The following is a 26,001-nucleotide window of genomic DNA, read 5'->3' as shown; positions in this document are numbered from 1 at the left end:
ATAAATTAATAAAAAAAAATAATAATAATAAATACTTTCCCATGGGTTAATCTACTCTACAGTAAACAGAGAACAGATCTATAGAGGCTTATATCCTTTGATGTTTGTGCCTTTTTTTTTACTTAGGCAATTTCTCTGTCTTAGTCTCATCATACTTACCCAAATATTTCACTGAATATAATCAGAACAATTCAACCTGTGTAACATTAGGGTCTGCTTGTTGGGGTTTCTGTCCTGCCCAATTCCCACAGTCATTTAACCCCAAAATCCTCACACAGAGGTCTATATAAGTTATAAAACTGATTGGTCCATTAGCTCAGGCTTCTTATTAGCCCTTATCACTTATATTAACCCATTATTCTTATCTATGTTAGCCACATGGCTTGGTACTTTTTCTCAGTGGAGCAGGTCAGATCATGCTTCTTCCTTGATCTGGGCAGGACTGAGGAAAGAGCTTCCTTCTTCCCAGAATACTCCTGTTCTCTCTGCCTTACCTTTACTTCCTGTTGGGTTTTCCCACCTATAGTTGCTGCCTGGCTATCGGCCAATCAGCATTTATTTAAAATATAATTGACAGAATATAGAATTGTCCTACACAAGACTTGGATTTATTAATGCAGATAAAGAAATATGTTCCTCCTTAACAAGAGAATAGGATTGTTGCATGATCTTTACTTAAACTCCAAAAGGAAAGAATTCAGGGAGTAAGAGTCAGCCAAAAGCATTATCCACAAAGAGAAGAAACATTTTATAGTAAACAAGTCATTTCAGTGTGACTCAATTTTCCTAAAAAATCAATAGCAAAGTTATTACTGGAGTTAAGGAGAGACTGAACATTAATACAAATATAAGTATATGTCAGATCAGTATCCATACATCATTCCTTATCAAAAATAAATGAGATCCAATGATCTTGTAACATATGTTATGATAGCAAACAGCAAAAAAAATGAAAATAAAATTTCAATGATTTTATTGGCTACATTGTGATGCAAAAACAAATTATAATTTGACATTAAGAATGTATAAAAGATGTGAAAACTCATGCTGAAATACTTAATATCCTGTTATTTAGTACCATGATTTCTAAACTATCATATTTCTTTTTTTTTCTGTTTCAAAAGGCTTTATTTTTACTTGGTCCAAGACTTGAGAGGGGCTCCAGGGAGTTAAAAAGCTGCCTAGTGGCTTCTTGAGAGGCTCGGGTGAAGGTCCTGAGGCTGGCTGGTGCAGAGCAGAGGTGGGAGACCCTCGGAAGGAGAGGCCCCCTAGTCATGCTTCAGAGTGAGCCGCTCAAAGAGATACTCGCCCAGTGATGCCTGGGGTCCAGAAGTCAACCTGCGGAGGTTGGTCAGGTGGCTGCCCATCTTCTTGATGACTTTGACCTCCTCATCCAGGAAATGGTTTTCAAGGAAGTCACAGAGATGAGGATCTGTGCGAGCAGAGCCCAGGGAATGAAGATCCAAGAGGGCCTGGTTCAAGTTCTTCTCCAAGGCCAGGGCAGCTTCCATGGCCTCCTGGGTTTTACCCCACTCATCTTGAGATGGCTTCTGCACATCCTGAAAGAGCGCGTGGCCTCCGCGATCGTTCTGCAACTTGAGGAGACACTCAGCGCCCTCGAGCTTCTCCTTGGCCAATTCACAGAAGAAGTGGCCTACACCCTCCAGAGCCACGTCATCCCGACTATCATATTTCTTATTACTACAGTTGTGATGAAATTTGTCGGGACTTCTTAAAGGTTATAGTTTGGTGTGCAACACATTTCTGTATGTAAAATTTATAGATCACGGGCTTTCAAATAAATAAAAACTTGGATAAAAAGAAAATAATTTCTGTTGTAAACAGCGGGCTGATTGTTTGTCCTTGGTTCCTGGCTATCATAACCCTGAAATAATCACACAGAAACTGTATTTATTAAAACACTTCTTGATCCATTAGCTCTAACTTCTTATTGGCTTACTAACATCTCAGTTTAACCCATTTATATTAATCTCTGTATTGCCACATGGCAGTGGCATACAGGGAAGATTGGGCACATCTGTCTCTGGTGGATTCATAGTATTTTTCTACTCCAGCTTTCTTCCTCCCAGCATTCATTTTTGTCTCCCCACCTACCTACGTTCTGCCCTATCAAGTAGGCCAAGGCAGTGCCTTTATTCATTAACCAATGAAAGCAACACACAAACGAAGGCCCGCCCACACCAAATACCTTCTTTTTTATTTCTCTAAGAACTGTTCCAAATTTTAAGTTTATATTGCAGTTTCATAGATGTATGAATAATGCTGTCATAGCAATTTTTATCAGTAAATACTTATTGGACTTTAACAAAAAATAACCTTTGACCCTTTTATCAAGATCCAGGTTACAGGTTCGAATATATTTTTATATGATTATGCAAATGTGGTGTACTTTAAGCTGCTCTAATGCACCAGAATAATTTTACAAACTCAGTGGTACAGGTCCCAAAACCTGCATGATTTCCTTTTATCTTTCATATATCCCATATATAAGAAAAGAACCACAGTAATTTCTAATTGTGGTTTAAATAAAAGAAAATTAATAGCAATCAGGAAAAAGCTTAAGCACCATTCATGTGCTTTCCTATAAAGTATTACTTGCTGTTTTACAATGCAAAATTCATAAAATTTTCTAGAATTTTTTTAAAAGTTTTTTCTACTCAATGATTATTGATTAAATTGGCCTTTATAGACCTTTTCTGAATTTTCATGTAAGTGCTAAAATTTAGAAACTAATGATAAGGAAATAGTGCAACACTTAACTACTTGTTATTCACATAGTAACATTGCCTGCAGTTTTTAACTTTACTACAGTCTTTATGTTTATCATGAATAAATTCACATAATAGTAAGTTTAAAGGATAATAATTGGTGTGTACCTCATCACTGTTGATTAACGTCCCAAGAGTGAACTGTGAAATTCATATGTGACTTAAACTCTGAGAAAGTGGGACATCTTTGAAAACCATTTACTTGTTTCTACTCTTATCCTGATAATTCATTGTTGATGCTCTATTCCTGCTGCTATCTTCACTCAAGTAGCCAAGTTTTCTTCACGCTCTGTTAAGTAGCCTCATATTTTCAAATACTTGGTGGTACTTTTATATAAAAATATTTCCAAAGTGAGAATAGTTCAAAGAAGAGAGACAAGAGAAGCAAAGAGCTGCCTTTGTTAGGTACAGGTGATTTTGTGAGGTTGGATAGTTAGAGGCCTACTTCAGTGTATTTTTATTCTTTTATTCCTGTTAGATTTGCAAATCATTGAAAAGATGATTATAACATTACCTGTGACAAAGTACCATGAATCAAACAAAAGTGTTCACTTTGAAAGTAGCTTTAGATTTAGTCTTCCTTCTTATTTCAGAAGAGTCGAGAAGAAACAGGAATGGAATAATATTGTCTTTTCTATAAAATTGCAAGTTAATAAACCTCTATTCAATGGGTATTGAACAATAATACAGATGCTCTGCACATGTTTGTATAAACTCATTTATTCTAAATCATTTCTTGATTATAGTTTTTTTATTTTTTTATTTTTTTTCAAAGTTTATTAAATTATAAAAGTTTCCATTTCCGCCCCCCTCCCAACACCCTCCCACTCCCCCCACTCTCTCTCCTCCTCCCTCTCCATCCCTAAGAGCAGTCAGGGTTTCCTGCCCTGTGGGTAGTTCAAGTTCCTCCCCCCTCCCTTTGATTATAGTTTTTAATGTTTAAACTTCATTATTGTTCATATTTATGTACACATGGATATTAATATCATAACTTTGACAATTATTGCAAGGAATAAAATATGCTAGACATTTCTCTTTAAAATGTGTATTAGTTCTTTGGAAGTTTCATGCAACTTGATCATATCCAGCATCTCTCTCCCATCTTTTCCCTAGTCTATTTCCAACCAACTTTATGTCTTTTTATTTTCTCATTAAGTCTAATTCATGTTGCCAAGATATTTCTGGATACATGGTCTTCCACTAGGGCATAGTAGAGTTATTAGGGAGTATGTGCTTAGAGAATGTTGTCTTTCTGTATCCCAGTAGATAACACTTGCCAATAACTCCATGGTAATAATTAAGTGCCCAATTTCCATGTTGGGATATTATGAGGTTTAGGGTATAGTCTGGATTGGGCTTGGCAGGTTACATGCCAAGTATCACAGTGAATTGGGGTTCAATGTACAACTACCTTCTAGTTCAAGTAAGACTGAGTATTCTGCACCCTCTTGTTCTCTGCACCATGGATAGTTGTGGAGCTCTATGTTAGTCACTATCTACCACAAAAATGACTTTTGTATTCAGTTTAAAAAACAGATTAATCCTTTACCAGATATGTAGATATTTTTCTATGTCCATTTGATGTAATTTTTTAAACATGAAGAAGCCATTTAATTTGAAATATGGATTCATATTTTCTTGGTATTTTTCTAAGAACCATATTATTCACACACACACACACATATTTGTAATTTTCAATTCTATGTTGAAAGTAAAAATAGCATATATTAATTATAAATTCAATATTTCTAGTACATCAATCTGTGGTTACCTGATTTCTACAACAATTAATATTTTCTTATCAATAGTACAATTTTACTTGCTTCCTATATTCATATGATGAATTATATTCTTTATGTGAAGATAGCACAAAATTGGTCAACAAGCTTGGAAATTTTCATAAAGTTATTTTCTGTATGAAGGCAAAAGAAATGTTTATAAATGTCATAGTATGGAACAATTATATCTAACATTGTTGAAATTTTGCTGTGTTAAGTTTTGGAAAAAATAACGTTGATTTCATGGAAGTGTTTTGATTATCAGTTTTATTCAATTACACAAATATATAGAGTCAACTATAGACTTTCCACTGATGGTCTTGAACGCAAAAAGGCTAGTAGTATCTTGGACCAAGAATTGGGAGAAATTAATTTCTATTTAGTATGAAGTACATAATCTCAGACCTTCTGTTACTGCAACACAAGTAAAATAAAACAACCCACTAGGAATTAGACATTGTGTTATTATTGGGGCTATTATTGTTACAATGAAAATAATGATACTAATGGAATGTACTCAAAATATTTCTCATCTGTGACCACTTTCTTTATCTTGTTTCTTCAGAAAATATTGAAAAACTCAGGAAATAACAAATTATTATAATATATTAAATATTTTAAGTGTTGTTTTTCAATTCAATTATTAAACATGCATATTTTGCTTTTTATTCTTTACATTTACTTCCAGTATCATTAGATCATTTGTGTTTTATATACTATAATACATCTATGTATTGAAATTTGAAACTACACCATCAATATTCTTATTAATGTTCCAAACATCATTGGAAATTACTAAGTTCCAGTGGTAAAATATAATGACATAAATAACTATGTATGAAATAAATGGCAATGGTGTTTAATTAAACAAGTCATTGAATTTGTAAGAATATGGTATTGGAATTTTCCCGAAATTAGGGATGATATGAAAATACTTGTTTTAGTCATATCATGGAAGAAGTTCTGGTTTCATGAAAAGATCACAGAACAAGAACAAAATGCCAGAGAGCAATTCAGAGGTTTATTTCAATTTTACAATTTCTATCCAAATAATCTTCTCAGGAAAATAGTGTTCCATATCATCAATCATTCCTAGTATAACTCAAGGACTTTTTATCATAACCAATTAAAATTTCCTTCAATTTTCATATTATTATACGAGGAAACAAATGTATAATACTAAACTCTAGGGTATTAGTTCTCAACATTTCTAATACTTCACCTCTTTAATATAGTTTCTTAGGTTATGGTAACCACCAGTGATACAATATTTTACTGAAACTTCATAACTCTAATTTTGTCATTGTTATATATTGTTACTTAAGTATCTATTATGCAGGATATCTGATATGTGACACCTGTGAAAGGGTCTTTGACAACTCTAAGGGTTGCCACCCACAGGTTAAGAACCACTGCTCTAGAGAATCCATTAAAATTTAGACAAACTAATAAAAGCCAAATTAATTTAATAGCAACCAAGTTTCAGATTTTTTATTCATTTAAGCAAGTGATATAGCATGACATGATTGTTATTAATGCTTAAATATGAGTTCAAATTTTTTTGGAAAATACTTGTTACTTAGTCTATAAATATTTTCATCTTTAAGTTATTTATTTACTTATTTTACATCTTGGACACAGATTCCCCTCCCTCCTCTCCTCCAAGTACCCTATCAGTTCCCTCTGTTCCCATCCTACAATCCACTCCTCCTCCATTTCTTTTAGGAGAAGCAGATCTCCCATTGTATCAACAAAACATTGCATATCAAGTTGCAGTAAGATTAAGCACGCTCCTCCCCCCACCGTATTACAGCGTGGCAGAGAAATCCAGTCTGAGGCATAGGGTCGCAAGAGTCAGTAAAAGAGTAGGTGACAGCCCCTCATACTATTGTTAGGAGTACCACAAGAGGAAGAGGGCCAACCTACAAAACTGCCTAACTCAGTCCCATGCTTGTTCCATGGTTGTTGGTTTAGTATGAGTCTAGTTTATTTGATTCTGTAAGTTTTCTTGTGTGTTCTTGACACCGATGGCTCTTACAGTCCTTTCTGTTCCATCTTCATAAGGAAAACCTGAGCTCTACTTAATCTATGGCTGTGTTTCTGGATCTGTTTCCATCTGTTTCTGGATAAAGCTTCTCTGATGACAATTGGAACAGGCAGTGATTTATGTGTACAGCAGAATATTGCTAGGCATCATTGCATTGACATTTATAAAGATTTGATGATTGTTATTTATAGTGCAAATATGTAATATAAAGATATATTTTTTAACCTGACAACATTATCTAATTGTCAGGGTTTCTTCATCTTATTCTATGTGTATTTGTATAAATCATCAAAGTGTGAAAAAGCACTTTGCTCATTACTTTGTTTTCCTATTTTATTTGCATCTCATTTTACAATACAGGTCTCTCTCTGACAATTCTTTATCTTAATAGCATGGAGAAATTATAAGGACATTGTTACAGAAAAGACAACTTCTGTTTTTATTAGCAAAGTGGTTTAAAGTAAAGTGTAAAAGTAAGATGTTATATTAGGAACTTGAAAGAAGCCATGCTGAGTAATAGTGACTGTACCACACTAATATTACTCATTAAAATGACTATGGTCACATAATAGAATTTTTACTGCTTAGATTGATTATCTACGTCAGAAGTGTCTTTTATTTATGGTGGAAATAATGGCTGTTACTTTATTCACCAAACAATAGACATTATCTCTTATTGAATTAATCCTTCAGCTACTGTTTATGCTGATCTTGATTAGCAACTTGAAGGGATTGAAAACAACTCAGAGACACACTTGTACTGAGTATATTATGAAATTTCTAAGAAAGAATAACCAAGGATACAAAAATTTCATGTACAGTGCTTTCATATTTCTTATTTAAGAGACAGGATACCACAAAGTCAGAAGTCTTACTTCAGTGATCTAGCCATCTAAGGTGGCTGTCAGGCTGACAGGCTGGATACTTCTGATGGCATTATAATCGTATCTGCATGATATGTGGCATGATTTTAGTTCAGGGCCATGTCAAATAACAATTGCTATGATAGTGACCAAGATCAAATAAGCATACACAGAGAAAGTACATTAAGATTCTGTTTTTATGAATTTATTCTACCCATCATATTTTTCCATATGACTAGAATCACTTATTGTCAACTAGTCAAGACACTGATTTGTGATTTTCACTTTCCTAACTACTAACCAACAACAAGAAATCCTTCCCCAATCAAATTATTCTCATTATCACTTTTTATTCCTTAATTATGGAGACAACATAAGTACATGATAAAATTGTGCAAAGTTGTGTTTGGAAGACCCATAACTATATAAAATTAGAATATATTGTTAAAATTGTGCAGAAATAAAACCCTGTTGGTATAAAACCTGGTAACAACGACCATCTTAATGTGAAACCTATATAACAAAATGTTTTTTACTAGGCATGAAGAATATCTGTGTGCTAATCTGAAGGAAGACTGCAATTTTGTTTTGAGCATGGACAAGGAAAGAGACTAATAGATATTGAGGACTTGCTCATCTGTTCATTGAGCTAAAACAATGAAAGTTTTAGGCTCCTGAAGAAACAATGAATTACAGTTAATAAAACCAATAGCAATAAAGATACTCGACATTGATCTCAGAGACCCATAAATTCCTACAGTGATAAGTATTCCCAGAAACACAACTTTACACACTAACAAACAATGCACATAAACATTTTAAAAGTGTAAATATACATGAATATTTATATATGCATAATTGGCAACCATAAGGCTTAAACAGAATCATATTAATAATTTTAAAATATTATAACAAGCAATTGAGTTAAAATAATAACATATTTCAAAAATAAGAGGGAAGATTAATCCAGAACAGTTTTGTGAATGTCAGATACGTATTTAAGTAAGTGTATTCATATAAACAAAGAATTAAAAAATAATTTCATCTCAAGAACATAATCTACTTGGTTTTGGTAACAAATATTATCATTTATATCTAGTTGTCCAATATTTAATATAAAACATGTAGAAAAAATGAATATATTTTGACATTAATTTAGATTAATAATGAATTATTTTAAAATACAGACATACTCTCAACAACTTAGCAACAATGATTTAGCCTAAGTCCATGATAAAGAATTAGAAAAATTACTTAGAAGCCATTTCATAGTTTAGAAGACAGTTGGTATTTTGATGAAAACCATTTTGAAACTGTAATCATGTATTCTCAATCTATGATGCCTATTTTTATATTTTGTTTTTTACCTGCATTTTTTTATTTTTTTAAAAAATACCATTATACGTTCGAACTACCTCTCCTCCTCCCATTCCCTCCACACATCCTCCCACCCCACTCCCCTCTCATCCTAAGAGAGAGTAAGGCACTTTGCTTTGTGGAGGTCCAAGGCCCTCCCTACCACATCAAGGCTGAGCCAGGTATACAATCAAAGAAAATAGGACCCCCAAAACCCAGTAGATGTAGTAGAGATAAATCCCAGTGCTGCCTATGGTCCCTCAGTTTGCCCCAGCCATACAACTGTCAGCCACATTCAGAAGGATTAGTTTGGTCCTATGCCTGTTCCTTCCCAGTCCAGCTGGAGTTGGTGAGCTCCCATTAGCTCAGGTAAACTGTTTCAGTGGATGAACCCTTCATGGTCTTGACCTCTTGCTCATATTCTCATTCCTTCTACTTTTCAACTGGACCTTGGGAGCTCAGTTCAGTGCTGCGATGTGGGCCTTTTCCTCTGTTTCCATCTGTTGTGGGACTGAGGTTCTATAATGATGTTTAAGATAATCATTAGTCTGATTAAATAGCAAGGCCAGTTCGGGCACCCTCTCCTCTATTGCTTAGGGTCTTAGCTGGGGTCATCCTTGTGGATTCCTGGGAATTTTTCTAGAGCCAGGTTTCTTGCTAACGCCATAATGGCTCCCTAAATCAAAATGTCTCTTTCATTGCTTTCATATCTGTCCTTCCTCCATCTCAACTATCCCATTCCCTCGAGTTCTCCTTAAGCTTCCCCTTCTCCACTCCTTTTCTCCTTCTCCCCTTCCTTCTGCTCCCTGCCCCCATGCTCCCAATTTTGTCAGGAAATCATGTCAGTTTCCAATTTCCAGGTGGGTCTATGTATGGTTTTCTTTGGGTTCACTTTATTACTTAGCTTCTCGATGGCCATGAACCATAGGCTCAATGTCCTTTGTTTATAGCTAGTATCCACTTATGAGTGAGTACACACCATATTCATTTTTTTGGTTCTGGGTTACCTCCCTCAAAATAGTGTTTTCTAATTCCATTTATTTGCATGCAAAATTCAAGATGTCATTTTTACAGGTTTTTTTTAGATTTATTTATTTATTATGTATATAGTGTTCTGTCTGTCTGTATGTTTGCAGGCCCAAAGAGAGTTCCAGATCTTATTATAGATGGTTGTAACCCACCATGTGGTTGCTGGGAATTGAACTCAGAAGAGCAGTAGGTGTTCTTAACCTCTGAGCCAACTCTCCAGCCCGATGTCATTGTTTTTTTTACTGCTGAGTAGTGTTCTAATGTGTAAATGTGACACATTTTCTTTATCCATTCTTCAGCTGAGGGGCATATGATGCCCATTTTGCAAGATATTACACCTTCAATGAGTTTCACTGTGGAAGACTAGGATAATCATCTTTAGTCTATAAGTGAATGACACAATGCTTATCAAATTCATTCATAAATTTTTTGAAATTATATAATAATCACATTAAGTATGCAATGTAATCTATTTGTATTCAGTTGAAATTATTACTAAGTTCTGGGCGTGTTCATCCCCTCATATTTTAGTTTTAATGGTGATTTTTAGTGACCCCAATTATACACTGTTGAGCCTCCAAAGTGACACTTCTGTATGCTTAGTAAGTATTAACAAGGGACTTAATTACCACAGCAATCTGGATTAAGTAAATTCCATTCAAATGAGGGTTGATTGGCATCAGTATTATAATTAGGACATGTATTAAAATAAACTCAGTCTGAAGTCTGTCCTTTGTCTATTCACCCTATATTAAATCTTTGAGAAAGATTAGACAAATTAAAATATTGAATATTTAGTGTTTATTTTCTTAAGATTAGGCATGTTCGTATTTACCCTTACCTTTGACGATAAAATGTAATTCATTTTTGTGAAGTGGGGTTTCATGTATTTTAGACAAGTGCTGGGTCTGTGAGTTATTCACCTGGTCGTTGTGCCTGGGAGATAGAGTCTACTTATGTAACTCGGGCTGACCTGTGGCTTTCAGTCCTCTTGTCTGCTAAGTGGTGATATCACAGTAATTCTCCACCTCTTCTGGCTTAAAATAATTGCAATATTTTCTTAAAGGGAGTTGAATAATAACTAATTGGCCCACACAAGAGAAAAACTCTGATTGTCATTTTGTGTAATGAAGTATGTCTTGATAGTAACAATAAATTACTTTGAACATGATTATGATGACATTAATTTTAATTACAAAGGAGGCAGTCATGTGATGAAAGTAAATTCATGTCATTTGTGTCTTGGTGTTAGACAAGAGGAGAATTAAGAGTACTTTAAAAGATAAGCAATAGAATACTGAAATGCTTGAGTTTAAAAAGGAGAGATTATTCATAATTTATTGTTCCACCTTTTTTCTTCTCTTTGTGGTTAGCAACATACAATGTAAGGACATCATATGTAGAGGGAGAGTTTTGGGAGGAGGTGGAAATTTTTAATAAATAAAGAAAAAAGAAAATTGTGTTTATATACTTAATAATAAGAAAAAATGTCACTTTAAAATGTTTTATTATCATAAAAGAGTGAGGGCTTTTTCCTCTGCCATATTGAGAACAATCAAAACTGACAAAAACTCCCAGGTAATGACATTCTAATGGTCCTGTACACTCTTAATGAGGAGAATAGAGTACCTAGTGTTTCCAAAATGGTGTACTATAAAAGTAAAAAATTAACCCTTCTTCCCTAATCATTTTTACTCAAGACCTTCATTTCACTCAAGTCACATTTACTTCACTATGAATAGTGTATTACATTATGGAACAATTTTTTTTTGTTAAAGAATAACTGCTTATGAACCTTGTTCTACAATAGACATTGTGAGTACCTGGGGGAAAAACATGCACAACCTTCAGGTCACAGTGAATAAGGATGTGATGAAATCAGTTCAACAGCATGTACTTGAATTGTTTTGATATGATCAATGCTAAGGACTAATTAAACAAAGTCTGTAGCATGGTTAATAAAATCTCAGGGAGAGATATTGGGTTTTAACCTGAAAATCTGAAAAGCAGAGCAGTCAGTCACTGACTCTTACCTCAACCTCAGTTCAAAAATGTGATTCTACCTCCAGGAATCTCAGAATGAGACTGAGCCTAACAGCTATGTTCTCCATTTTACAATCCTCTCTAATTCTGGGATTAGAAGTGTGCACCACCACTGTCTGGTTTCTGTGGTAAATTAGCATGGTTACTGGGATTAAACATATGTGTTATTGCTGCCTTGTCTATAAGGCTGGAGAGTATGGTTATTTTAACTTTTGATCCTCAGACAAGTTCTATACATTAACAAAAGTAAAATGCAATTGTCCTGAAATCAGAACATGTGAATTAAGAAAAGTGTTTAAGCAGAGTAATAATATTCAAATCTTTAAAGAGGATAAGATGTTTAAAATCATTTGTTTATGATGGAAATGACTGCAGCCAACTGAGAGAACAAAATGCTCAACATGACTGACGATGTCACAGATGAGGAAAGAGGGAAAAATTTGACACTAGAATAAGAGGAATCATAAAGTATAATATGAGAAAATATTCAACATGGATAGTACTTGGAATGGAATAATAAAATGGAAGAACATGATTTTCTCTCTCTATCTATCTATCTCTATCTCTCTTTCCCCTTCTACTATCTATCTCTCTCCTCCGACTCAATCTTTCTTCTATCCATTTCTCAGATTCAATCCCAGAACTTCCTGCATACTAGAAAAGCCAACTATCATTACATCTCCACCCTTATGTATCTTCTGATATTATCAGACAGATTCTGGACATTTTATTTTGGATAGGAACAAAATGGAATGGATATCCCTATAGCAAGTTATACTGTTTAGGAGACAACTGAAGGAACATTTCTTTAATTCTCAATGTCATCATCAGATAGATCTAATCTTAATAAACAGTTGTGAAAATACCAGATTATAGGAGACACATTATGAAAAAAAAACCAAAATGATAATTGTAAAGTTACTAAGGTTGATTATATATAATTCAAGGAGATAAATACATTAAAATTTCACATGTAAAAGGAAAAGAATATGAAATAAATGAATTTTTGTAGAGAATATTTTATAATCTGGATATGTACACAATTATGCATATATGTGTGTATGCTAATAAATTCTGTTACAGATGGTTCAAAAATAATTTCAGATTTCAGACAATTGTTTGCGGCTAATGATAGTTTATTAAAAAGGGATATATAGATATACTAAGTTGTTTTCTTAGCATAATTTTAAAAGGGATATAAGAAAATAGGTTTTATATAATGATGCACAAAAAACACATATATATTTATACTTAACAAAATTTTGTTATTAAATCTTTGTAAATTTTTAATTTATGCTCTATTAGCTAGGTAATTTATTTGATAACGTCAAAGTTCCAAATAAATACTATTTATTTTGTCTTTTCATGTTTAATCACATTTAAATACTCTAAAACACATAAAACTTCCATTTCCAGATTGATATTTACAATATATGTGAATTTGTTATATGTTTTGGGTAAACACAGGTATTAGAAAGAAGATATATTTCATTGGCAAAAAGTCTCTTTTAATATTAATTTTCATTTTTATAGTAACTGATAATATCCTCTTTCAAGTTTGTTTAAAAATCCATTTCTGTCATGACTATCAAGTTATTCTAACTGCAGTGAAAATAGATAGGAAAATCATTTTTAACCACAATAAAGAAGTTTGTTTCCCAAGATACCAAGTGTGTCATCATTGTTTTAAAGCAATCAGCATTAACTATATGATTGTAAATAAAAGTACTTCAGTAAGTTTGTCTAGCCCAATATTCAGAGAGAAGTCAACATATTTAAGTACATTAAATACTCTCAATACCATTTTTAAAGCTATTATGTTGGATCAAAATTATTCATGAATAGTCATAACCAGCTGTGACACATGAACCATATCAACAAGTAGCATAGAAGGATAATTAAAGGTGCCATAGTGACACTTACACATAAGTGATAACCAAAGCTCTCTATCTAGTGATAAGAAACTGCATCAACAGGTGGAAATTCATACCTAGTACTTTAAACTTTCTCAACTACCCATAGGTAGTGAGACCATAAAACATAGCAGAGAAGATGAATCTTCAAATTTCCACATCAGTATAATCTCAAGGTATCTTTGTAATGCTTTATTCTAACACTCACAGATACTCCTATCTCTCTTTCTATATCAAAGAATCTTTCTTTTTGGTTGCAGTCAAGACCATTATAGAAAACTGTAGTTCATTGAAACCCATAGGATGAACTACGGAGTTCCCAGTACAAACTGAAACATCTACAATAGAGCTTTTTCACCAGTGACTCTAGAACCAAAGTGAAAGAGAACATAGACACATAATAGCGTACAACCAGAATATCTACTGTGCTTTTGCAGTTTCTATTTATGGTAGGGTTTGTGCCCATGAACGCTCACCAGTATGATTGACAAATCAAGACTCGAACAACAATAGCAGTTAACAAAGCAACATTGACAGAGAAGTGTCAAAAAGCATATGGTGGTTTGATGAGAAGGCCCACATAGAACCATATGTTTGAATGGTCCCCAGATGTTGAAACTATGTAAAGTGTCGGAGGTATAGCCTTGTTAAAGCAAATATGTCACTGAGGATTGGATTTTCAGGTTACAAAATTCCATGTTATTCCCATTTAGATTTAGCACTTTGCCTTAATCTTGTGGATGAGAAACAGGCTCTCAGCTTCTCCTCCAGCACCATAACTGCCTTCATACATAACCTTCAACATATAGGGATGTTCAACATATATGAAATGTAATCCCCAATAAACTCTTTCTTCTATATGTTGACTGGGTCATGATGTCATTTCACAACAATAAAAAATTAACTAGGGAAAGGCCCTACTCCTAGATAAAGAGCCCCAAGAAAATCAAAATTTCAAAGAGAGGGAGAATTGTCTTGCCTAAAGACAACACTATATAGCTGGTGATACAATATCGCGTGGTAAACTAGTATTGCTTATTTTTATTTATGAGTACACCAAAATATTTTATTGAGAATTTCAGTAGCTACATATGATGTTGGTATCCCTGCTCCACAAGATGTGTTCTTTTGTGTCTAAATTGTTACTTTCATTAATTTATGTTTTGTCATAAATTTACTTTTACTTCATTGACTATTTCATATATTTTCAATAGTTAGTTAAATTTGAAGAGAGGCCTGTTGATTAATGAAACACCTCAATGAAACAAAATTTGTTTAAGATTAAAAAGTTTATAATGGCAAGGCTTGTTCTCCTACCTTTCTCAGGAATTGATGGACTGGAGAAAGGAGGGAATCTCTAACCCACCCATTGTCACCAAATGACAGATAAATAATAAGGAGTATAGTTTTAAATCCACTATCTTAATTTGCTTTACATTTACTGTTAGTTGGTATTTTGAATTCTATGTCAAATACATAATTACACATTTAAAGAACAATTGCAATATTATATAATTTAAAACAATTTAAAGCTACTTATGTTTATTAAAGAATGTGAATTTTAGTACAACTGCAATACATATTTTATATAAAAATGTGTTACTTTATGTATTTTCTCAGAAAACTTAAATTCACTTATTATTCTGTCTTCAATTAAACATGATGCTTGCTAAGATACTTTCTAAATAAAAATAAAATTTGACAATATCAGTAGTGACAGGTCATGAAGAATCCATATAAAATCATAATATCCATGAAAGACAGAAATCTAGTGAGCAGGTGCTAAGATATCACAGTTAAATGTGCATCTTAAACTCATTATGACCAAATAGGTGGGGAATCAAAAGAAAAAGTATACCAGATAAATAGAAATAAAGAAAGTTTTTAGGTATACATTTACTCAAATGCTTATGGCAAGATTTCTGTGTTTAGTTTTAAAAAAAAGTCATAGAACAAATATATTACACTGTGAAATAATTTAATTTCATTAATTATAAATAGCATATATTATTAATATAAAGAGTAATTGAATATATTTACTATTTAGAATTGAATATGATTTAATATGTACTTCAAAACCATTGAAATTAGTAAAATTTTACTTTGCATAAATTCAAAAACTACTCCATATTGTTGCAAGTCATTTTAGTTAATGTTTACATGTGGGTATAAGAGAGGTAATAAAACAGTAATTAATTCCAGTGATTGAGAATAATAATTTTCACACAATTGGAGAGATAAATACGGAATATTGCACAAGACTTCACTAGAAATAAAACTGGAAATATTGTACTCTTGTCAAATTCTGATCACTAACTCAGATTTAAATTGGGTTTCTGGGTTTAAAGTAAAAAGAAAATTCTTAAATTTACATTACTTGCTTCCACTTTTGTTCCATTTTGTAAATGTCTGACTAAATTTTATACAAACATATATATGTATAATTGGAATATTATTATATCATTATTATATCTATATAGCATATCTTTTTTTTTCCTGTTCTTACTTATTGCTTCCCATGTCCTCTTTCAAACCTATGGTCTCTTTTTAATTGATATATATACATACAAACATATTTTATGAAAAAAGGCACATTGTATAAGTATGTAAGAAATTTATACATGCCTGCATTTCTTTTTTTTTGAAAGTAATTTTATTAAATTATAAAAGTTTCCATTTCCGCCCCTCTTCCCAACACCCTCCCACTCCCCCCACTACTTCTCCTCCTCCCTCTTTGTCCCTTAAGGCAGTCAGGGTTTCCTGCCCTGTGGGAAGTTCAAGTTCCTCCCCCCTCCCTCTAGGTCCAGGAAGGTGAGTGTCCTAACAGACTGGATCCCCAAAATCCAGTATATGCAGAGGAAACAAGTCCCAGTGTCATAGTCAATGGCTTTTCAGAAAGATTTTGGGCCAGCCACATTCAGAGAATCTGGCCAAATTCCGAGAATCTGGTTAGATCACGTCCTCGTTCAGTCCCAGTCCAACTGGCTTTGGTAAACTCTCATTAGATCCGTCCCCTTGTATCAGTGGGTGATAGCATCCCTCGCAGTCCTTATTTCCTTTTTCATTTTCTTCGTCCTTCTGCTCCTCATTTGGACCTTGGGGGGCTCAGTCCGGTGCTCCAATGTGGGTCTCCGTCTGTATCGCCATCCTTCGCCAGATGAAGGATCTATGGTGATAAGCAAAATATTCATCAGTATGGTTATGGGCCAAGGCCATTTCAGGCACCCTCTCCTCTGTCCAGAGAACAATCTGGGGATCTCTCCTTGGACCTGGGATCCCATATATAATCAAGTCTCCTGTAAACCCTAAAATGACTCCCTTAGTTGAAATATATTCTTCCCTGATCCCATATTCATCCTTCCTCCCTCCCCCCCATCCCAGTCTACCGAGCTTTCCCCATTCCTCCCCTACTCCCTTCTCTCTAACCCTCTCCCCTTCCTACAACCCTCCAATCCCCCCCCCCATGCACCCGAGGTTACCTGGGACTCTTGTCTATTTCCTACCTCCTGGTGGATAGCTAAATAATCTTCATCAAGTTCATCTTCTTATTTAGCTTCTCTAGGATCACGAATAATAGGCTCAAAGACCTTTAATTATGGTTAGAATCCACTTATGAGTGAATACATACCGTGTTCCTCTTTTTGAGTCTGGCTTACCTCACTCAGTAAAGCATTTTCTATTTCCATCCATTTGCATGCAAAATTCAAGATGTCATTGTTTTTTACCGCTGAGTAAAACTCTAATGTGTATATGTTCCACACCTTTTTTAACCATTCTTCTATTGAGGGGCACCTAGGCTGTTTCCAGGTTCTGGAAAGGTCTGATCTCCAAAATATACAAAGAACTCAAGAAACTAGACACTAAAACTCGAATTAACCCAATTAAAAAATGGGGTACTGAACTGAACAGAGAATTCACAACAGATGAACTTCAAATGGCCAGAAGACACTTAAGGTCATGCTCAACCTCCTTAGCGATCAGGGAAATGCAAATCAAAACCACTTTGAGATACCATCTTACACCTGTCAGAATAGCTAAAGTCAAAAACACCCATGATAGCCTATGCTGGAGAGGATGTGGGGTGAGGGGAACACTCATCCATTGTTGGTGGGAATGCAAACTTGTGCAGCCACTGTAGAAATCAGTGTGGCGGTTTCTCAGGAAACGGAGTCAACCTCCCTCAGGACCCAGCAATTCCACTCTTGGGAATATACCCTAGAGATTCCCTAACATACTACAAAAGCATTTGTTCTACTATGTTCATAGCAGCACATGCCTGCATTTCTTAAGTAAACTTCTCTCCCTTACTCATTCTTAAAGTACAATAAAATCTACCCTAAAAAATAGCTTTCTATTTTAGCATTTAAATCATCTGTTTTTAATGAAATGGATTCAGTCTTCATCCCTAACATAAATGGCATAATCTTTCTCATCTCTCTTTTATTCCTCATTGCCCAAATATAATTTACTAAAATAAAATTAGTTCAGCAGATATTTCTTGAGATTGTTGAAGTCGCAAGAATTGATTCCTGACACCATTTTTATAATAATGAAAAATAAAGATCAGCATCATTAGATTATGGAAAATAGCTGTCTCAATATTCGAGAAATAGAAAAGATTATTAAGACTCTCCTCACCACAGTTCCTTGAAACCTCATAGAACATCTATTGCAAACTTGGATGCAAACCATTACTTTGCTATTAAACAATCTTATCTTAAATGTCTATAGCTTAAGACATTAGTTTCTCATTACACACAATGTTTATTTTATGTACTACAGTTCAACTAGTTTTCTAACGAAATGAAACATAAATTCCAAATTCCATAGGCAAAATGTTCACAAAATTAAATGGAAGTAAATTTTGTATGAATGAAAAGTAAATGAATAAAATAGGTAGTTATAATCTCTTTGAAATTATTTGTACACCCAAAATGTGTAAGTTAGTATCATAGCTGTATCAGTAATCAGTCAAGAAATCATTTATGTGGATCGACTATTTTAAAATTTCAGTGTGTTTGCCATAATGACTGGTAAATTATTCTAAGTAGTTATTGTCAGTGGAAGTCAATCTTCAGTTTAATTCAGACACTAAATTGTGAGCAACCAAAACAGAGACATGAAGGAAGAACTGAATTGCAGAAGCATTGATGTTGTATATTTAAAGTGATTCCATATCCAGTCAGTCAGTGAATGTCTTGGTTTGATTTGTTTATTCTTAAGTGAAAGAGGGAAACTCATCATCAGATATATTGTGCAGCAATCAAAACAGTTTAAATCTTCAAAAGTCTGCTAGTGATCTTGCATGAAGTGGTATTTGGAGCCTATTTAAAATATGGGGGAAGGGGGAGCGGGTGTAAAGATAGCTTACTGATTAAGAAGGTATAGTGTTCCTGTGGAATACCCGAGTTCTGTTCTCAACCACCTAGTAAAGTGATATTTGAAACTGATTGCAGCCAATGGGAACGTTAGCTCTTTAAGAATATTAGCCTTGTCACTCACCCAAATGCCCTCCAGTTCCAGCTGTCTTGCTCCATACTCTCTCCAGCCATTCCTTCTCCCAGACCTAATCTTCCTGTTCCCATTCCTGTTTCCTTTATTTGTGCTAGGTTCTCTGCATATATGCTATGGTTCTTAGCTTGGTGTTTTGTAGGACTCATAACAGTGGTCATGGGGGTGTTTCCAACTCTTTTTCTGTTCCTGGGAGGGATGCTTTTCCTCCTACTGTGTTGCCTTGCATAGCCTTGATATGAGGACTTGTGTCAAGTCTTATTTTATCTTGTTTTGCTGTGTTCTCATGACATTCCTGAGAGGCCTATTCTTTTCTGAAGGAAAAGGAGAATAAGTAGATCTGGGGCAGAGAGGAGGTTGGGAGGAGGCAGGGGGACTGAAAGGAGAGGAAACTGAAGTCAGGATGTATTAAAAACAAAACAAAAAAGAATATTGCCCTTTATAGATCACTCATAATTCCATTCAGGACATAAATTCATGTATATGGGCAGCACCAATCAAACTTGAAAGGTTAAAAACAAAAACACTGCTCTAAATCTACAGGAAGTAGAAAAAGACAAGATCTCCTGAGTAAACTGGGAGCATGGGGACCTTGGGAGAGGGTTGAATGGAAGGGCAGAGGCAGCGAGGAGAGCAGAGAAAAATGTAGAGCTCAATAAAATCAATTAAAAAAAAAGAGAGAAAAAAAGGAAGAAAAAACTGCAATACAAACATGCCCAGAGATGGGGAGGGGTACTAATGGGGATATGTCTGGGAGAAGAGGAGGAAGGGGACTACATGTTCACAGCATGCAAACTTCAGACTCCTAGAGAATGTGGAGAGTTGAGAAAGAAGCATAGCTAATGGTTTAGTCAGTACAAAAAGGCCAACCCAGGCAAAATATACCTACAAGTAACTTGATACAGCCTGAGAAGGTTATATGAATATACTTTGGAACACACACCCTCATACAAACACACACACACACACACACACACACAAACACACACAGTTAATAAATCCATTAAATGAAAAAGAGATCATAAATTTGAAAAAGGAGTTGCCTATATTGATTACTTCCTCTCCAATGCAGTAGACAGAAAGAAAGGGGAAATTATTTAATTATAATCACAAAAAATAAATGATTCTTAAAAACTCTATGAGAGTTCAGAAAAACTGTTTTCAGATCAATTATATCTGGAAATACGAGAACATTGGATATATAATAACATAATTCTTTAAGGCATTATTATTTTAAGATATATTGTTCTATTCCTTAGTTTCTTGTTTCTGCTACTGTGTAGCCAGTTAATTAAGTACTTGTTAGATGACAAATAAATTAATCAAAAAAATAAAACATGAAACATGCTAATTTGAAGTTTGGAAGTAAAATAACTGACATTTCTAAATTGTAATATTTCTTCTGAAAAAGGGATTCATCACCAAATTTTCCTTAATTTGCATAAAAGTGCATTTAGAGTTTAGCATCTTACTAATTGAGTCATGTTATTCTGCCTTCAAAATCCCAAATGTTATAAAATATTTGACAAAGTAATTCAGAAAATATCAGACAAAACAGATGTTACATCTTTCTATTTACATTTTAACTTCACTTTTCACTGAATTTGTGAAGAACCTTTGCAGCTTTTACTAGGTTATCACTAACTAGGTGTTCTAAACGAATATGGGAAATACTGGTTAGTCTAAAGTATAAAACTAATGAAAAAACTCAGTTAAATTTACTATTAGTTAAGTAGAAAAAGTTTTAATGATGGCTATGAATTAATTAATACTTAACAAAATTGAAACTCACAGTTTACCAGTCAGATTTTATCTTCATAAATTATAGGAGCAGCTAAAATGAATTTTGCTGTGGCTTCTCCCCTTCACTTTAACCCCTTAAAAAAAAACAAAAAACAAACAAACAAACAAAAACCTTCTCTCTTAAGCAAGATATGTTGATTTTTGTAATGGAAATTTTGTTTCTTGACTAGGTTGACTGAAAAAGAAAATGAAAATCAAGTGTTACTAATTAATTCTTAGCTCTAACTCTCCTGTAATCTGCAAATCTCTGAAATTGGCTATTTCCTTAAACAGGGTTCCCGTCTGCTCAGTTAACATGTCTTCTGTGTCCGACCTAATTTTGACTGCCCACTGATCATAAATAAATTGGTGAAGAGAGGTTGTCATCTGTCACTATTCTGACAATTCCCCTAGTCTCAAGCTTGTATACAAAACCAGGCAAATATATCACCAATTATTAGCATTCATTTGTGTCTCCACAGTAACCACACTCGACTACAGTGATAGAGTTAAAGTTAATTAAATCAGAATAATAATAAATAAAATTCACACTGGAGCTCTGTACCACAAAACTCTCTGTATTGCAATCATTTTTTGTATTTTTTTCCCCAACACTGTCACATCTTAACAGTAACTCTAACCAAACCATGTAAAACATGGCCCCTTTGAAATTTTCAGAATTTAAGATAGAAATAAAAGCTATTAACCCATATATATATATATATATATATATATATATATATATATATATATATATATAAAGATCTTAATATATATATTAAGGTCTATCATTAAAAATAGCCAAATCAAAAGAATAAAAGTATCTGTGTTATAACTTGAGAGGCATTACCAGCCAACAGATAATATTAATGAAATCAGAAAGTCTTGAGATTGAACTCTCATTTTGAACAAAGATTCTTCAAAGCTTGCCACTGTTGTTTAGGTTTTCAGGACTTGAAAATGTGTTAGTTTTTTTTTAATTTAGCTAAAATATAGTTAAATCCACTCCCCTTCCCTCTCTTCATTCCCACTACTTCCATATCTCTATTTCCCGTCCAAATTCATGAGACACCCTCATTGTTATCAGTATTATATTTTGAAATATGTATTATTTAATATGCATTATTAAATAAATTTTAGTTCTGTCATTTATTTGTACACAGTTAGGTACTGATTCAAGTGAGTAATGATTATACATTTAATATTTTGAACTGAAATTGAATTAGAGAAAAATATTCTAACCTTCTCGTTCCATTCTTGCTTGAATACCTATGATATTTATATATGATGTTACCCATTTAAGAACATATATGGGTTTAATATTTTGCAGCGGTGACAAACATTGTTTCAAAGGATTTATTTTTGTTGCTTTTTAGTTTAAATTAAATAATATTTTGCACCATGTAAGGTGTATATGAGAACATTTTTAAGCTTGATAATTGCAGATCATGACATTTACTGACTTTAGAAACTGAGACAAGACGCTGCACCAGGCAGAGGCCTCATTGATTTCACAAAGGCGTTGCAGCAAATGCTGCACCCCTTCTACTGCCTCTCGCAAGCACTCCTTGCCTATATTGATTACTTCCTCTCCAATGCAGTAGTAAATTGCTATTGTGGAAGCATAATGATGCTGAACATTCTGGCACAGATGAGAGGGTACTGTTTAAAGACTGTGAGACCTCTTCTTGTTAGATGTACTAATAACCTCTTTAATCATTTCCTTTCAAAATACCAAAGATTGTGAAGCAAAACTAGCCTAATGATGAACTAAGTTATGGAGCATACCATTTAACAATTTGAAAAGAAATAATATCATTTTTTTCTATTCATTACACTGTATGCTAGTTTTTTTCGAAAAATGTTTCTGATAGACCTGAAATAATTCTTGAAAATTATGTTTGTTCTGTCTTCTTTACCTAAACAGTGTTGGCCAAGGTAATTGTGTGTACCTTGTAACATAGAAGGTATACTTAATTCTTTTTTTTGGAAAACAGTGTTTCAAAATCATGTATGTTTTAAGTTGAAAATGAGGACTCATATTTAGGAATTGGTACTATGTACTTATAACTAATCTATAAACTGTATCACTTTGTAAATTTATGTGGTATTTTTATTTGCCTCTATTGTTTCACCAAAAATAATCACGAACTCACGGAACACAGTAGTATAAATCTGAAACTCAGCAGTAGTTATAATTTCTTAAGCAGAATTTGGTTTCTCATACTTGAATGGGAAGTGTATTTTGTTTGAACCTTTTCCCAAGTTCAGTTTTAATTTTAGTGTGTCTTACTTGGACACTCAACCTATCCTCAAACCCATAACCACCCCCGAGCTAACCTCAAAAGTGCTGAGTTTCAAACACACTACTTTATACAACTGATATATTTTTCTCTTTTTATTTATTCTATGTGTCTTACCACATTATGTATCACAATCCCGTTCATTTCACTGCCCCCTGGCATCTGCCTTCTGACCATGAAATCCCACCTACACACCAATAAAAAAAATAAAAAAATAAAGGGAAGAAAATAATGGAAAAATCTCATCCTAAAAGCTGTAGTGTGACACAGTAGTGGAGTAAATCCCTTTGTGTTTCTTTATTTAAAAGTGGTCATTGCAAAGACTCATTGGTCTGGTTTAAGGCCTCTAGTTTCTAGTGCATCATTGGCACTGGGCCTTCACTGGGATTCTTCTTGGATAATCTGTTGTTGACCTGTGTTGTGAAGATCCTAGATCTTTGGATCTGCAGGACATGTCACTTCACAAGGTCCAAAAGTTCACAGATGGGGTGGGCCAAACCATAATCCTGCTTCTGGTCCTTGGATACTGCACGGTGAGCTCCAAGGTGAGCTATTCAGCGTTGCCCTGAATAATTCACATTTTGTAGTTTTAAGCAAGGAGTGGGGCCTTTTCTCCACCTCTTCCACACATACACCATCAGGGGCTGCTCTAGTGTCCTGATGAACTACAAGTGTCAGTTTCCCTTGAGCTGCAACTGTTGAGGGTCTGAGGGTCGGGGATAGCTTTCCCGCTCTTATGACTCCATGATCAACTCCACCTGTCTCCAGGGTTGGTGCTGTTCCTCGTTTCCTTGGCTCATAAGCTCTTGCCTGGGACACTTTTACTTCCAAATATCCAGACAGAAAAAAATGCACTCTCTCTATGAGGAGCAGGTCCTCATATCTGAGTGCTGAAGCTGATACGGGGAAGGGTCAACTTTCTCGTCTGTGGCAGGTACTAAGGGACAAGAGGTAAAGGGGCCATCTATCCCCTACTCACACTGCTACCTGACGGACGAATAGTGGAGGTAGCTGTCCTCACCCACACCTTGCCTAGAGGACTGACCCTATTTGTGTTATCCCAGGGCCTGCTCTCCTGAATGTGGCTGATGCTGAGGGTCAGAAACAGCTTTCCTGTTCTAATGTCCACAGGGCCAGCTTTGCCATCTGTCTCAAGTGGTAATGGGAGGGGGAGGAGGGCACATTTCTCCCTACCCATGCTGCTATAGGAAGATGAGAAATGGTGATAGCTCTTTCATCTCATAATAGAGGATTGGCTCTATTATGCGGCTGCCCAGATGAGGTTCAGTGCTTGATCTCCTGAGTGTTGCACCTGGAGGGTGAAAGCTCTCCCCCTCTTATGAATATAAGTCCAGCTCTCCCACCTGCCTAAGGAATTGATGTTTGAGAGGTAAGAAAAGGAAATCTCACCATAGTCCATGCTGCCACATGGCAAATGAGAGGTACGAGGTTTCCAACACTAACTAATTCAGGGCTGACTTATCCACACATCCATGTACAGGACTGGCTCTATCATGTGACCCAGGTGAGGTACAGGGTCTGGTCTCCTGAGTGTTGCAGTTTGTAGAGGGCAGGGATGGCTCTCACAATCTTGTTTCCTCAGGGCCAGTATCTACACCTTCCTCGGAAACTATGGCAGTGGGTGGAGGGCAACTCTCCCCATGCCCAGGCTGACACAAGATAAATGAGTAGTAGAGACAACTCTTACATGCTCACCACTTCATGACTGGGTCCCCCCACAACTATGCCAACATGGTTGCTTGCATTGTACTGCTCAGGTGAGGTGCAGGGCCTTTTTTCCAAAGGATTGCAGCTATTAGCAGGGCAGGAACAATTCTCATACGCTTGCTACCTCTGGGCCATCTTTCCTTTCGGCCTTATGCGCTGATATTCAGTGCGCTGATATTCAGCAACACTGCAAGGGCATCCGACCCCATCCCATCCCACCATATGACAGATGAGGGATGGGTTAGGTCTTGTACAGTCATTTGCTCGGGGTTGTCTTACCTGTGCTTGCTTCAGCAGGGTAGGCACTGATGTGCTGCCCAAGAGAAAGACAGAGTTCACTTTCCTTTGTGTTGCAGCTGGTCAAGGGGTCAGCTCCTTTGCCATTTCTCCTCACTCTAATAGTGCCCATCTGGCTGGTGCTCCAAGGGAGCAGCTGGGTTCTAGTTTTCGGGTTTGGATCTCAGGGCAGACAGTCCCAGACATGCGTGTGTGTCTTCTTGTTAAACTCAGTTTTTAGTGACGTGGACTGGAGCATGCTTCCTTGTCACAAAGAGATAGTACAGTGCCCTATCACCTGGCACCAAGTAGGGTCTCAGTTGGTGTATTTGATTGTGTTCCTCCCACCACAATTGCATGGTGTGGGTAGGTTGTTACTCTACCTGAAGGATGATGTTCTTTAATGTAGAGAAAATGTTCAGTATCATGCAGTTCCATTTATTTTCATTCTTAGTGCCTGTGCTAACAGTGTTCTGTTGAAGAAGTCTGCTCCTGTGTCAAAGAGCCCAATGCTATTCTCCACTTTCTCTTCTATCAAGTTTAGTGACCCTGATTTCATGCTGAGGTTTTGACCCATTTGAGT

At 35.0% G+C, this 26,001-nt stretch overlaps 1 protein-coding gene across 1 annotated transcript; it reads right to left on the bottom strand.

Moving 5' to 3' along the window:
• Positions 1-1,207: 1,207 nt before the first annotated feature.
• LOC148122915 (ferritin light chain-like) lies at positions 1,208-25,551 on the bottom strand. Its single transcript, XM_087896736.1, has 3 exons — positions 25,422-25,551; positions 22,575-22,722; positions 1,208-1,731 (listed from the first exon to the last, which is right to left on the bottom strand). The coding sequence occupies exons 1-3, from the start codon at positions 25,549-25,551 to the stop codon at positions 1,269-1,271; spliced, it is 741 nt and encodes a 246-aa protein (XP_087752862.1). The 3' UTR covers positions 1,208-1,268.
• Positions 25,552-26,001: the final 450 nt, after the last annotated feature.

The sequence above is a fragment of the Myodes glareolus genome, chromosome 2 (assembly GCF_982192425.1).
Source record: "Myodes glareolus chromosome 2, mMyoGla1.1, whole genome shotgun sequence".
Taxonomy (NCBI): domain Eukaryota; kingdom Metazoa; phylum Chordata; class Mammalia; order Rodentia; family Cricetidae; genus Myodes; species Myodes glareolus.
This window is presented reverse-complemented; position numbering and strand designations above follow the sequence as displayed.

Excerpts from the sequence above, each read along its gene's own strand:
- LOC148122915 (XM_087896736.1), bottom strand. The coding sequence starts at position 25,551 with ATGGGCACTATTAGAGTGAGGAGAAATGGCAAAGGAGCTGACCCCTTG. Across the intron at positions 22,723-25,421 it reads CCCTGCTGAAGCAAGCACAG|CAATTTACTACTGCATTGGA; the intron begins GTAAGACAACCC and ends CTTCCACAATAG. Across the intron at positions 1,732-22,574 it reads GTCTTGTCTCAGTTTCTAAA|AAGTCCCGACAAATTTCATC; the intron begins GTCAGTAAATGT and ends ATAACCTTTAAG.